At 42.8% G+C, this 12,133-nt stretch overlaps 1 protein-coding gene across 1 annotated transcript in view; it reads left to right on the top strand.

The window, feature by feature from the left end:
• The window catches only part of LOC125722475 (protein NLRC3-like), a 146,668-nt gene that overhangs the window by 20,826 nt on the left and 113,709 nt on the right, over positions 1-12,133 (top strand). The window contains exons 5-7 of the mRNA XM_048998651.1: positions 856-919; positions 1,103-1,331; positions 1,502-1,639. Coding sequence (XP_048854608.1) covers positions 856-919; positions 1,103-1,331; positions 1,502-1,639 — 431 coding nt within the window. The remainder of the gene's footprint in view (positions 1-855; positions 920-1,102; positions 1,332-1,501; positions 1,640-12,133) is intronic.

The following is a 12,133-nucleotide window of genomic DNA, read 5'->3' as shown; positions in this document are numbered from 1 at the left end:
AGTCTCTCTGTATGGTGGAGCAGGATGTCCCTGCTGAGTCCCTCTGTATGGTGGAGCAGGATGTCCCTGCTGAGTCCCTCTGTATGGTGGAGCAGGATGTCCCTGCTGAGTCTCTCTGTATGGTGGAGCAGGATGTCCCTGCTGAGTCCCTCTGTATGGTGGAGCAGGATGTCCCTGCTGAGTCTCTCTGTATGGTGGAGCAGGATGTCCCTGCTGAGTCCCTCTGTATGGTGGAGCAGGATGTCCCTGCTGAGTCCCTCTGTATGGTGGAGCAGGATGTCCCTGCTGAGTCCCTCTCTATGGTGGAGCAGGATGTCCCTGCTGAGTCCCTCTGTATGGTGGAGCAGGATGTCCCTGCTGAGTCCCTCTGTATGGTGGAGCAGGATGTCCCTGCTGAGTCCCTCTGTATGGTGGAGCAGGATGTCCCTGCTGAGTCCCTCTGTATGGTGGAGCAGGATGTCCCTGCTGAGTCCCTCTGTATGGTGGAGCAGGATGTCCCTGCTGAGTCCCTCTGTATGGTGGAGCAGGATGTCCCTGCTGAGTCTCTCTGTATGGTGGAGCAGGATGTCCCTGCTGAGTCCCTCTGTATGGTGGAGCAGGATGTCCCTGCTGAGTCCCTCTGTATGGTGGAGCAGGATGTCCCTGCTTCTCTTCTGCTGTTATGAGAAAATTCATGTTATGAAGCTGCTGTAAAGAATAAAACTTAAAAAGGCATCATACCTCTTTATAAAGTAAAATATACCTCTAGATTATTCTTTGCCAGCAGCAAGAGCACTTTTAATGGGGACCATTCCAGACTTTCTTTTACACTTGTTTAGATGATTTGAGGTCTTTATATTTCTGCCTTATTCACAGAGTCCAAATGGAAGGATGCAGGTCAGATGTACAGGATAAACCGGGTTTATCTTCCATATTGAAGGTTTGCATTTATTTCTGATATATATTTTCTGATGTGCTGTGTGAGTTGGCTTACATTTTATACACCTGTACAATAAGAAACTAATCATGTTACAGGAAATATATTCAAAGCTATGATTCACAAATGAAACTGTGAAAAGTTTTGCTGCAATAAGACATAATTAACTGTAACTGTGGATTTTAGTCACTAGAGGAAAATGCTGTGAGGTTCCTGAAGGATGAGCTGAAGAAGATCACGAGGTACCTAGATCAGAATTACCCAGAATTCTCTGAGCCTCAGCTGGAGGAGGACAATGACCTGGATAGTGATGGTCAGATGCAGAAGACCAATGTTAGAGAGGGAGCTCTGAAGATCACACTGTACATCCTGAGGACCATGGAGCAAAATGATCTTGCTGACATGCTGGAGAAGAGTAAGAGCCGTATCTCATTCTGTGTGTGTTTGTTTGACAGATAAAAATTGTCTATAATAAAGATGTGCAATAAACCTCAGTTTCTCGTTTAACTTCATTTGATATAATTTTGCTTTTATAAGTAAAAAATCTGTTTTTTGAAAAGTCTGAGTATTTACTTCTCATTTCAGGGCATCTTCTGTCACAATGTCAGCGCAGAATCAAATGCAACCTGAAGAAGAAATGTGAGAGTGTATATGAAGGGCAAGCTAAGGAAGGACAGCCAATACTTCTCAGTGAGATTTACACAGAACTCTACATAACTGAAGGTAGAACTGAAGGAGTCAATGATGAACATGAAGTGAGACAGATTGAAACAGCATCCAAGAAAAGGCGAACAGAAGATACTACAGTCAAGTGCAATGAAATATTTAAACCCTTATGTGGGCGTGTGACACCTATCAGAACTGTACTCACTAAAGGGGTGGCAGGTATCGGGAAAACAGTCTCTGTGCAGAAATTTATTCTCGACTGGGCAGAAGGAAAAGCAAACCAGGATGTTCACTTCATATTTGCTCTTCCATTCCGGGACCTGAATTTGATTAAGGGTGAATACAGTCTGATTGAACTGCTTCACCGCTTTGTCCCAGAACTGAAGTCATTTGAGTCCACTGAGTTGTTTAAGTTCAAATTCTTGTTCATCTTTGATGGTTTGGATGAGTGTCGCTTGCCCCTAGATTTTCCGAACAATGAGAGCTGGTTTGATGTAACAAAGAAAATGTCACTGGATGCGCTGTTGACAAACCTCATTAAGAGGAATCTGCTCCCATCTGCCCTCTTCTGGATAACCTCCCGGCCAGCAGCAGCCAATCAGATACCTCCTGAGTGTGTCCACCAGGTGACAGAGATACGAGGATTCAGTGATGCCCAAAAGGAGGAGTATTTCAGGAGGAGATTCAGTGATCAGAGCCTGGCCAGCAGGATTATTACACATGTGAAATCATCAAGGAGCCTCTTCATCATGTGCCACATACCTGTGTTCTGCTGGATTTCTGCCACTGTGCTTAAGAGGTTTTTTAGTGAGACTGACAGGGGAGAAATTCCAAGGACTCTGACTGAAATGTACACACACTTCATGATCTTCCAGACAAGTTTAAAAAATGACAAGTATAGGCTACGGACCTCCGCAACCCTGAGTTGGACAAATTGGCACAGGAAAATGGTGGTGAGAAGGATGAAAATCCATGAAAATGAGTTTAATAAATCTGGAAAGGAATTCCTTTTAAAACTTGGTAAACTGGCTTTTGACAACCTTGAGAAAGGCAATCTCATTTTTTATGAGCAAGATCTTTCAGAGAATGACATTGATATCGCTGAAGCTTCAGTTTACTCTGGAGTGTGCACAGAAGTCTTTAAAGAGGAGTATGGGTTGTACCAGGAGAAGGTGTACTGCTTTGTGCATCTGACCATCCAGGAGTATCTCGCTGCTTTATATGTGTTTCTGTCAAACTCATCAGCTGACCTGCTGAAGACTGCAGTGGATCAGGCATTAAAGAGCAAGAATGGACACTTGGACCTCTACCTCCGCTTCCTCCTGGGCCTCTCAACAGACTCCAGTAAGACTCTGTTACGAAGGCTACTGGCACAGACAGGAACCAGCTCACATAACATTAAGATAATAACCAAATACATCAAGGAAAAAATACAGGAGAGTTTGTCTCCTGAAAGGACCATCAACCTGTTCCACTGTTTAAATGAATTGGGTGACAATTCTCTAGTAGAGGAAGTACAAAGATACCTGAATTCAGGAAACATTTCAGCAGATGACCTCTCACCTGCTCAGTACTCAGCTCTGGCCTTTGTGATGCTGATGTCAGATGAGGAGCTGGATGTGTTTGATCTGAAGAAATACATCAGATCAGATAAGGAGCATTGGAGGCTGCTGCCTGTGGTCAAGACATCTAGGACAGCACTGTAAGTGAGGATGTGAAAATGTATCTTGCTTTGCAGTAACACATTAACATTTTAAACATATGAACAGTTTCAAATAAATAGAATATGCAGTATATTCCTCCTCATGGCTTAATAACTGGGCTGGATTTGTTTTTTATAATCTGGAAGCCAGATTTTATAATGACTAAGAGTAATGATGTAGTTAAAAAAACAAAAAGTTACATTTCCATTACCATCCAGTATACATCCTATAAATAAAGGGGGCTCTCTTCTCATTCTCCATGAGACACATGGGCACTCACAGCACAGGGTCAGCTGGCATCCAGCATCCCTGGAGCTGGGGGTTAAGGGCCTTGCTCAAGTGCCAACGGACATGTGACTATCCTGCCGAGCCAGCAATCTTCCTACCACGGGCACAGAGGCTTAGCCTATTGAGCCACACACCAGCCCCACAAACATGATGTGTGAGTGTTACTGTCAGCAGGTGTGTCCATGTGATGGACCCCAGAGCTGAGAGCTTCCAAAAGGCTGCTGTCTCTGGCTGCTCACTGATGCCCTCTGCTGGCCACAGCTGATCCGGGCTGAGGATGTGACAACATACATAGTCTGGCAATCATAGATTAACAATGTTTTACATATATAATATTAAATATATAATGAAGCTGTGTAAATATATGATTTATTTCCACTTTTGGATTAATAACCAGGCTGGATTTTGGTGGAACCCAGATTTTATAATGGTGTATAGTGGTGTCATTAAACAACACAGGATTTCCATAACCATCCTTTCTGTAATAACCAACTAAGAGCCCCAATTTTACAGAATGTTCCAGTTTGCCTTAATACTTGGGAAAACCACTCAGAAAGTCTTTTTTATTTCTGTGTGGTACGTGACTCTGTGGGTTCAGACTGTGCCCGTGAGTGGAAGGCCACTGGTTCAGATCTCCTGGCTGGCAGTGTGATGTCATTGTTGGGACCTTCTGCAAGGCCCTTAATGTCAATCACTGCAGGGCCACTGGATGCTGGGAAACCCTGCGCTGTGACCCCCAACTTCCTCTCACCTGTGTCTGTGTGTCTCATGGATAGCAAGATGGCATGAGCAAAAAGACAATTATCCCACTGGGATGAGTGAAGTATAAAGCCTTAAAATAACCCTCCCCCATGCTCGAGTCTCCGCCTAGGTTACATGTGTGCGGAGTTTGCATGTTCTCCCTATGCATGTCGTCATGGGGTTTCCTCCGGGTACTCCTGTTTCCCCCCACAGTCCAAAAACATGCTAAGGCTAATTGGAGTAACTAAATTGCCCATAGGTGTGCCTGTGTGAGTGAATGGTATGTGAGTGTGCCCTGCGATGGGATGGCCTCCCATCCTGGGTTGTTCCCTGCCTCGTGCCCATTGCTTCCAGGATAGGCTCCAGACCCCCCGCGACCCAGTAGGATAAGCGGTTTGGAAAATGGATGGATGAAAGGATATATATATTCTACATATTTGTATATATTCCATTACGTATCGAGAGAGAGAGATGTGTGTGTGTGTATATCCAGGAGCTTTACCTTCCCCTGAATGGTGCTGGCGCTTAGGCTCACTACTATCAGAGGGCTTAGAACATGCTGGACGCTTGGGAGCCATCGTAGGGCTTAGAACAAAACAAAAACAATCAGACCACAAGCAAGGTACGCGATACGCAGCGAACTGTGAGGCGTCGGGGAAAAATATAGTGGGGGCGCGATAGCTGAATTGTGATATACCGGGGTTGCGTTAGCTGAACAGTGTTATAGCGGGGGCGTGATAGCTGAACTGTGATATAGAGGGGGCGTGATAGCTGAACTGTGATATACCGGGGTTGCGATAGCTGAACAGTGTTATAGCAGGGGCACGATAGCTGAACTGTGATATAGAGGGGGCGCGATAGCTGAATTGTGATATAGAGGGGGTGCGATAGCTGAACAGTGTTATAGCGGGGGCACGATAGCTGAACTGTGATATAGAGGGGGCGCGATAACTGAATTGTGATATACCAGGGTTGCGATAGCTGAACAGTGTTATAGTGGGGGCGCGATAGCTGAACTGTGATATAGAGGGGGCGCGATAGCTGAACTGTGATATAGCAGGGGATCACTGTAGTCCCAGAAATGAATTTTGCTGGGATTTGCTTTTGTAGGCTATTGAATGATTGATGCTTTCTGTGGAAGCTTTTTAGAGCTGGAGAGAGATGCCATAACAAAGCAAAGGTTAAGGAACAACAAATTTGAGTGAAACTATTTTCCCTCAGCATTGTATGTATTTGTCACGTGGATATAATCAATGCAAATGCTTTTAGGATCACGCACCCACCAATACTACTCAGACCACCCGACATACATCAATTCAAGCAGGGGGAAAAAGCCCAGATTTCAGAGCATTTAAATATGGTAGAGACTAATATCCATGACATACCATCCTAGCACACAGTGTGTTCTAAAATTTAAGCCTAATAAAAATCTGAGTATTAAATGAGCAAAATAATTTGATTTGTCCTTCTAACCCAAGTTGTGGTCTAAAAGCAATACCGCCACCACCCACTATATCTGCTTTAGGGAAAATGCACTCCTGTAGCCACTAGGCGAGCTCTCACCTTCTCTGAGCCCTGCTAATAATTATGTTATGCATTCTAACAAACTTTATTATCTGTGCCAATAAGCACTGCTTTTACACTAACACTTCTTCTGAAAGGCTAGTTTGATTACTTTGGCCTTATCATAAGGAACACATGACAATTTGCACAGTGCTGTTACACAGTGGATTGGTTCCATACATTTTATTTACTCATACCACAGGTGATTGCGAGAGGGCTCAATTGGTTTTCTCTTATTCTAGTGCAAGGAAAATATTTTTTTCATGCTTAAAAAAGAATCTAATAATGAAAACATTCTTTCTCTAACTCTATCCCAACTTTAAAGCACAAGTAAGATAAGAGTCGGGAAGAAGAAGCACGTGTTCAGCTTACCGCTATATGCGCTTAGAATCTGGGAAGAGGTGGAGTTGCAGTGATCTAACACTCTGTGGTGTCAACTGAACACTATAACAGTTAATTCAATTTAACACTATACAACAACACTCATTACACTCTGTAAAGTGTCAAATGTAACACTAGTTTGGTGATAATTATATAAACACAATGCAGTGTTAACTTGACACGGGCAAATTTGCTGTGTAGATTTGCTATAATTAATTTCGAACTATGCACTGTGCCATCTAATTATACTGGAAAAAATTTTTAATTTTGTATCACTGCAATCACTGATGTGTAGAATATGCACTATCCGGACAAAATTATTTGGAGACACCTCTTAATCCTTGAATTCAGGTGTTTCATTCATACCCATTGCCAGTGGTGTATAAAATCAAGCACCTAGCCATGCAGTGAAATTTACAATCATTTGTGAAAGAAATGGTAATTCCTAAAAACTCAGTGAATTCAAGGGTGGTACCCTTGCAATAGGTCAGTTTCTTTCCAGCTAGATATTCCACAGTTTACTGTAAATAAAGTAACAGATCAGGGTCTGTGCAGGGTCAAGTGCTGAGCTGCATAGTGAATAAAAGTCTCCAGTGCTCTGTTGTAACTGCAGAGTTCCAAACTTTAACATTAAGCCCAGTACAAAAACTGTGTGCCGGGAGCTTAATGGAATGAACTTTCATGGCCAAGCAGGTGCATGCAAGCCTCACATCACCAAGCGTACAGCCAAACATCGGATGCTTCCACTAGACTCGAAAACAGTGGAAATGTGTTCTGTGGAGTGACAAATCACGCTTCTCTAACTGGCAGTCTGATGGACAAGTCTGGGTTTGGTGGATCCCAGGAGAATGTTACCTGCCTGACTGTATTGTGTCAACTGTAAAGTTTGGTGGAGGAGGGATAATGGTATGGGGTTGTTTTTCAGAGGTTGGGTTAGGCCCCATAGTTCTAGTAAGGGAACACTTAATGCTTAAGCATACCAAGTCATTTTGGACAAGAGAAGGAAGGCCCCTTTCTGTTCCAGCATGACTGTGCCCCAGTGCACAAAGCAAGGTCCATAAATGATATGGTTGGGTGAGTTTTGTGGAAGTACTTGACTGTCTCCACAGAGCCTTGATCTTAACCCCACCGAACACCTTTGGGATGAACTAGAACAGATTGCATGAGCCAGGACTTTACATCCAACATCAGTGCCTGACCTCACAAATGTTCTTCTGGATGAATTGACAAAAATTCGCACAGACACTCTCTAAATATTGTGGAAAGCCTCCCCAGAAGAGTGGCAGCTGTTATAGCTGCAAATGGGGAACCAACTCCATATTGATGCCTATTGATTTAGGATGGGATGTCATAAAAGTTCCTGGAGGTGTAATGACCAGGTGTCCAAATATTTTTGTCCATATACTGTATGCCCGTCTGTGTGTGAATAATAACTCAGTTCCTTTTTCAGGCTGAACGGCTGTAAACTCACAGAGAAATGCTGTGAGATGCTGTCTTCAGCTCTCAGATCAAACTCCTCACCCCTGAGAAAGCTGGACCTGAGTAACAATGATCTGCAGGATTCAGGAGTGAATCTGCTCTCCGCTGGACTGGGGGATTCACACTGTAAACTGGGGATACTGAGGTCAGTATTACTGGGTATTCCACACTGTAAACTGGAGATACTGGGGTCAGTATTACTGGGTATTCCACATTGTAAACTGGACATATTGGGGTCAGTGTTACTGGGTTTTTATTCCACACTGTAAACTGTAGATTACTGGGTATTCCACACCCTAAATTCTTTACTAAGGACAGTGCTTTCTGACACTCCACATAATGGCCCAGTGATTAAATCAGCTGATCCTGAATGCAAGCTGTCCAGTCATGGCCTGTTCCAATATTTTAATGCTATAAAGCACTTTACATCAAAGAAACACAAATCAAACTACCCTGTTTTAAAATAATTCACCAAATAATACATCCCTTTATTTTGGGTACCTACTGCATGGGCACCTTCCTGTGTCACATCAGCCGACTGTCAGCTATGAGAGATGAATCTCTCCTGTAATCAGATCTCACTGTACTGTACAGATCTGTGTGGACCACAGGCTTTAAAATATCTGTATATTAAGGTCCCTCAAACATAATTCCTTATGTTTGTGTTGCATCCATATATATTCTTTCATTTTTTTTAACTTAGTAATTTGTTAAATTTAAATATAAACCAAGCCATACATCAGCCAGGCTGGAACGAGACCTAACACAGCCTGACAGGCCTGCATTAGCTGGTGGGGATGTTCACATCTCCTCCTTTTATTCATATTTACTAGTTAGTTTGGGGGCACCTGGCAGAAAGATGGCTGACAACATAGTATTTTGGCATACATTGTTAATAGTACAATGTATTATGTCTTAAAATGTTTTATTTTCCAGGTTGAACAGCTGTAATCTCACAGATAAATGTTGTGAGGCACTGGCTTCAGCTCTCAGATCAAACTCCTCACACCCGAGTGAGCTGGACCTGATTGACAATAACCTGCAGGATTCAGGAGTGGAGCTGCTCTCTGCTGGACTGGAGGATTCACACTGTAAACTGGAGATGCTGAGGTCAGTATTACTGGGTATTCCACACTGTAAACTGGAGATACTGAGGTCAGTATTACTGGGTGTTCCACACTGTAAACTGGAGATACTGAGGTCAGTATTACTGGGTGTTCCACACTGTAAACTGGAGATACTGAGGTCAGTATTACTGGGTGTTCCACACTGTAAACTGGAGATGCTGAGGTCAGTATTACTGGGTATTCCACACTGTAAACTGGAGATACTGAGGTCAGTATTACTGGGTGTTCCTCACTGTAAACTGGAGATACTGAGGTCAGTATTACTGGGTGTTCCACACTCTAAACTGGAGATACTGAGGTCAGTATTGCTGGGTATTCCACACTGTAAACTGGAGATGCTGATGTCAGTATTACTGGGTGTTCCACACTGTAAACTGGAGATGCTGAGGTCAGTATTACTGGGTGTTCCACACTGTAAACTGGATATACTGAGGTCAGTATTGCTGGGTATTCCACACTATAAACTGGAGATGCTGAGGTCAGTATTACTGGGTGTTCCACACTGTAAACTGGAGATGCTGAGGTCAATATTACTGGGTGTTCCACACTATAAACTGGAGATGCTGAGGTCAGTATTACTGGGTATTCCACACTGTAAACTGGAGATGCTGAGGTCAGTATTACTGGGTATTCCCCACTGAGGATTCTAGGACAGTGCTTTCTGACACTCCACAGAATGGCTTAGTGAGTAAATCAACTGATCCTGAATGCAAGCTGTCCAATCATGGCCTGTACCAATATCTTAATACTATAAAGCGCTTTATATCAAAGAATCACAAAATACCATTACCCTGTTTTTAAATAATTCACCCAATAATACATCCTTTTATTTTGGTTACCTGCTGCATGGGCACCTTCCTGTGTCACATCAGCTGCTTGTCAGCTATGAGAGATGAATCTCTCCTGTAATCAGCTCTCACTGCACTGTACAGATCTGTGTGCACCACAGTATTGAAAATGTTCATGTGCTAAGGTTTCTGAAACAGACTTACTCTAAATTGTGTTGTATCCATATGTTTTGTTCTATTTTACTTTTAGCGTTCAGTTTTAACATAAAATACGCCATGTATCACCCAGTCTGTAAGGAGGCCTAACACAGCCTGACAGGCCTGCATTGGCTGCTGGGGATGTTCACATCTCCTCCTTTCATTCAGATTTACTAGTCACTTTGGGGACAGCTGGCAGAAAGATGGCTGTCAACTGTAATGGAAGTTATTTCATTGGTCTGAATGTGTTATGGGGGAATTTACATATAATTTTCACATAGTATATTCACATACATTGTTAATAGTACACATAACTATTAACAATCTGCAGGCTATGTACACACGTGGACAAAATTGTTGGTACCCTTCAGTCAATGAAAGAAAAACTCACAATGGTCACAGAAATAACTTTAATCTGACAAAAGTAATAATAAATAAAAATTCTATGAAATTTAACTAATAAAAGTCAGACATTGATTTTTAACCATGCTTCAACAGAATTAATAAAAAAAAAAACTCATGAAACAGGCCTGGACAAAAATGATGGTACCCCTAACTTAATATTTTGTTGCACAACCTTTTGAGGCAATCACTGCAATCAAACGATTCCTGTAACTGTCAATGAGATTTCTGCACTTCTCAGCAGGTATTTTGGCCCACTCCTCATGAGCAAACTGCTCCAGTTGTCTCAGGTTTGAAGGGTGCCTTTTCCAGACGGCATGTTTCAGCTCTTTCCAAAGATGCTCAATAGGATTGAGGTCAGGGCTCATAGAAGGCCACTTTAGAATAGTCCAATGTTTTCCTCGTAGCCATTCTTGGGTGTTTTTAGCTGTGTGTTTTGGGTCATTGTCCTGTTGCAAGACCCATGACCTGCGACTGAGACCAAGCTTTCTGACACTGGCCAGCACATTTCTCTCTAGAATCCCTTGATAGTCTTGACATTTCATTGTACCCTGCACAGATTCAAGACACCCTGTGCCAGATGCAGCAAAGCAGCCCCAGAACATAACAGAGCCTCCTCCATGTTTCACAGAAGGGACAGTGTTCTTTTCTTGATATGCTTCATTTTTCCGTCTGTGAACATAGAGCTGATGCGCCTTGGCAAAAAGTTTAATTTTTGTCTCATCTGTCCATAGGACATTCTCCCAGAATCTTTGTGGCTTGTCCACATGTAGTTTGGCAAATTCCAGTCTGGCTTTTTTATGACTTGTTTTCAACAATGGTGTCCTCCTTGGTCGTCTCCCATAAAGTCCACTTTGGTTCAAACAACGACGGATGGTGCGATCTGACACTGATGTTCCTTGAGCTTGAAGTTCACCTTGGATCTCTTTAGAAGTTTTTCTGGGCTCTTTTGTTACCATTCGTATTATCCGTCTCTTTGATTTGTCATCAATTTTCCTCCTGCGGCCACGTCCAGGGAGGTTGGCTACAGTCCCATGGATCTTAAATTTCTGAATAATATGTGCAACTGTAGTCACAGGAACATCAAGCTGCTTCGAGATGGTCTTATAGCCTTTACCTTTGACATGCTTGTCTATAATTTTCTTTCTAATCTCCTGAGACAACTCTTTCCTTCGCTTCCTCTGGTCCATGTTGAGTGTGGTACACACCATGTCACCAAACAGCACAGTGACTACCTGGAGCCCTATATATAGGTCCACTGACTGATTACAAGATTGTAGACACCTGTGATGATACTTAGTGGACACACCTTGGATTAACATGTCCCTTTGGTCACATTATTTTCAGTCTTTTCTAGGGGTACCATCATTTTTGTCCAGGCCTGTTTCATGAGTTTTTTTTTATTATTAATTCTGTTGAAGCATGGTTGAAAATCAATGTCTGACTTTTATTAGTTAAATTTCATAGAATTTTTATTTATTATTACTTTTGTCAGATTAAAGTTATTTCTGTGACCATTGTGAGTTTTTCTTTCATTGACTGAAGGGTACCAACAATTTTGTCCACGTGTGTATGTGGGTGTCTTAAAATGTTTTCATTTCCAGGCTGAAAAGCTGTAATCTCACAGAGAAATGCTGTGAGGCGCTGGCATCAGCTCTCAGATCAAACTTCTCACACCTGAGAGAGCTGGACCTGAGTAACAATGACCTGCAGGATTCAGGAGTGAAGCTGCTCTCTGCTGCACTGGGGGATTCACACTGTAAACTGGAGATACTGAGGTCAGTATTACTGGGTATTCCACACTGTAAACTGGAGATGCTGAGGTCAGTATTACTGGGTGTTCCACACTGTAACCTGGAGATACTGAGGTCAGTCCTATTT

This window comes from Brienomyrus brachyistius, unplaced genomic scaffold, assembly GCF_023856365.1.
Source record: "Brienomyrus brachyistius isolate T26 unplaced genomic scaffold, BBRACH_0.4 scaffold39, whole genome shotgun sequence".
NCBI classification, from domain to species: Eukaryota; Metazoa; Chordata; class Actinopteri; order Osteoglossiformes; family Mormyridae; genus Brienomyrus; species Brienomyrus brachyistius.
This window is presented reverse-complemented; position numbering and strand designations above follow the sequence as displayed.